Raw genomic sequence first — 3,614 nt, 5'->3', positions numbered from 1 at the left:
GTAATTGTAAGATTAAGGCATACTAGGTTTGAGGTTTGGGTTGGATGTGTGATAAGTGAACTTTGGGTTGTAACATAATGCGGTTTGGTTTGGTTTAGTTCGGTTTGCAAAATACAAACCGCAAACCAAACCAAACCGTGCGGTTTTATTAAAAATGACCCAAACGAATTCGAACCAAATGCGGTTTTTTATGGTTTCGGTTTGGTTTGGTTTGATTTGCGGTTTTCTATTGGGTTAGTTTGGTTTTGAACACCCCTAGTTGCACCGAACTGGGTTAACTATTGATTGTGTCTTTTATCTTATGCAATTTAATTCTGCATAATTACTATCTTCGTAAAAGTGTTTCTGTCAGCAGATGATGTCTTAACATCTGTCTTGACATTGTGTTGTGTGTTGGGACATCAGTCTTGACATCTGAGTTAAAGTGCCAGAATTTCATAGACAATATTCAAAATTAAAATCAAATTATTTTTTTTTAATTGAAAAAAAAACTTTCTTTTCTTCTTAAAAATAAAAATAATTGTTTTAAAAAAATTATTTTGAAAAAAGAAATCTGGAGAAAATATTTTTTATTAAAAAAAAGAAAAAAGAAAATAATTTTAAAAAAATAAATAAATAAAAAACTGATTAATTTTTTTGTTTGAATATAAAAAAAAGATGATTTTTAATTTTTGAAAATAAATATTTTTTCTTAAATATTTTTTGTAAATTATAAAAGTTGTTGTTAAAAATAATTTTAATTTTTTTAAAAATTAAAACTAATTATAAATTTTATTATAATATAAACTGTTTAAGATAATTGGTTATAATAATCGATTATAATATATAAATCATTTATGTCTATGGATTGGTTATAAAAATTGATAAAGCTATCCAATTTTTATAATTAAAAATATAATATATATGTCATAATTTTCCAAATTTGAGTTTTTCAACCATCTTGCAGTTTGATCAACGGTCTATCAATCCAATCATTAACTTTTTTTTAAAGTAACTCCAACCTTTAATAAAGTGACCCACTACTTAATCAGATTTTAAAACCAATTTATTAATTAAATAATTAGTACAAGTTTGTACTATGAATTAAGATATGCAAACGTTATTAAATTTGAAATTTAGATTTAGTGGTTGAAGCTAATGTACTTAATATCAGGATTTGGTGTTATCCTTTTCCCTAAAAAAATTAGATTTGTTTTATAAATATTTTATACTTAAAAAACTGTTTGTATCTATAGTTTGTTAGGATATCTATTGTGTGGGCTTCTTTTTCGCTGTTATCATTAAATGAATCAAAGTTGAAGTTTTTATTCTAAGTTTTGTTTGTTTTTCTATACCTATTTTTTCGTTAAAGATTGGATCTTTATTCATTAAATAATCAATTTTCAAGGGTTTTACTTTTACTATATAAATAACATAAATAGTTTTAGCAACTAAATAAATCTCACAATTATATTTCCATTCTAAGATTTGATCCTTCATCCATGGAACTCAACTTTTCTCTAAATATGTATTCTACTCAAGAACAAACCATTACAACTCCACAAGATTATCCTACAAGTGATGATTTTTACATTCATTTTCATTTGATCAATGTAAATTGGCCTTCTCAAATTAATGTTACAAACTCAATCGATGATTTTACAACTACCGTTAATCAAAACTTTTGGATTTCTACTAACAACCTATGCAGCAATAATCGCACAACAATTGTGAATGAAGATGGAAATATCTCTTTATACGAATCTTTTTCCTGTCTGCCTATTCCACATCCTATATTAGAAACAATTATTCCGGCCATTGGTGGTGCTGTTAGGCAAATGGTAGAAGAAAATGTGGAAGGTCGTGATGTTTTAGAGATGCATGTGATGCTCCGTTTGACCACATGGCCTATTCAAGTGGATAATGTTATGTCTCAAGAATGTCATCCACATGTCTGTGCAGCATCTCAACTTGTTTTGGATCGATTAGAGGAAGTTACAAAGTATCATACTATTGATCATTATTCTGCAAAACAATGTTCAATTTGTTTGGAAGACTTTTCAAATGAATCTAAACCAGAACTTATTACGACAAAGTGTTTGCATATTTTTCATAAAGAATGCATTTTTAGGTGGTTTAAGAAATGCAACACTCATCAATTGTCTTATTCGTGTCTATTGTGTCGTTGTAACTGTGAAATAATTTGAATATTATGACTTCTATATTTTCATTATTTTTCTTGATGCTTTCTATATTTTTATTAAAAGTATATTATCATTGATTTGTTTTAAGAGTTTATCAATATCATGTCATTAAAAAAATTCACTTAAAAACATGAAACATGAACTTTTGTAAAATTTAATAATTAAAATTGATAAGAAAATTTTAAAACAATTAGAGGAACTAAAACTATACATTGATATATTTAAAAGCAACCTATGACTGAAGTTTGTTGTTGAGACAATAGGCTAGCATATATAAATAATGCATCTTTCAATGGATAAATATATGTGTAGATAGTCAACATTGTGTCGAAATCATCCCATATATGAGTAAATTTATGCTATTTTATTGTTCTTATACTTACAATAAAGAATGCTTTATCATTCATTTGTTTTTCCTTCATTTGCAACTTTCAAAACAGACATCAGCATGGTTTGATCTTTCATTATTGCAAAATACACATATCATATAATATATTATTATTTAGACTATTGAATCAACTAAAATAATAACTCTTATTTAAACGTCTATATTTTTATTATTAAAAAACTTTTCTACGATCCATACAAATAACCATAGTATTGTATTAACCATAGTATTGTATTAAGGCCTTATCGACTTTGAATTCAATCCAAACATTTTTATATTTTTTCTATTAAAAAAGGGAAATATCCCTTAATTTCTATAGTTATATAAAAATTAAAATACTTTTCACCATAGTCATTTTTAATCATAGTGAAAAGTGACGTTCTCAAAGTCAAAGAGAATTTATTTTTTACAAAGTTCAGTTTTTAAAGAAAGTCGCAATCTTTACAATCTCAGATACACTTTGTGTACAATATATTCATTCATTTATCTTACACCTTAAAATTTTAGCATTAAAGATAAATGTTAAGATTCAAACTTATAATTTACTTGATAAAATGAATCTTTACATTAATCTTTAAACCAAAATTTTTAATATACAATATTAACTTTTGAAGAATGAAATATGCATGTTGAAAGCGGAATGAGTTAGGTTTAAGAAATTGGTGAATGACTCGCTTGTTCAGTTTTATAGTAAAATTTGTAAATTGTTTCATCAAGGTTATAATTGTCAACCGTTGTAATATGTTTCTCTAAAATTAATATGTTTCACTATGGTTGGTCTTTTTAACCGTGTTGAAATGTATTTTTTTTTTAAATTAAAACATAACATTTTTAGTTTATTTCCTTCATAACACAAGTGCCCTAACAAATGAACACAACCGAAAACGACGACGAATGAACAGATGAAAGTGAGTCCATACTCCAAACTTCATCACCATTCTTGGAATCAAGGAGTGGAACACCCAATCTTCAATAAGCGTTTTAGGTTCTTTATTTCTTGGCTCTTTGTCTTCCTCGAATTACAATGTGTTCTCTATTTCATC

General features: G+C 26.3%; 1 protein-coding gene across 1 annotated transcript; it reads left to right on the top strand.

The window, feature by feature from the left end:
* The first annotated feature begins 1,505 nt into the window (after positions 1–1,505).
* On the top strand, positions 1,506–2,186 carry LOC127099352 (uncharacterized). Its single transcript, XM_051037383.1, has one exon. It carries the CDS (start codon positions 1,506–1,508, stop codon positions 2,184–2,186), a length of 681 nt encoding a protein of 226 aa, XP_050893340.1.
* The last annotated feature ends 1,428 nt before the right edge of the window (positions 2,187–3,614 follow it).

Source organism: Lathyrus oleraceus, chromosome 1 (genome assembly GCF_024323335.1).
Source record: "Lathyrus oleraceus cultivar Zhongwan6 chromosome 1, CAAS_Psat_ZW6_1.0, whole genome shotgun sequence".
In the NCBI taxonomy this organism is placed as follows: domain Eukaryota; kingdom Viridiplantae; phylum Streptophyta; class Magnoliopsida; order Fabales; family Fabaceae; genus Lathyrus; species Lathyrus oleraceus.
The sequence above is the reverse complement of the archived record's forward strand: the minus strand, read 5'-3'. Positions and strand labels throughout refer to the sequence as shown.

What these genes read in the sequence shown, in the direction of transcription:
- LOC127099352 (XM_051037383.1), top strand. Translation starts at nt 1,506, where the DNA reads ATGTATTCTACTCAAGAACAAACCATTACAACTCCACAAGATTATCCT.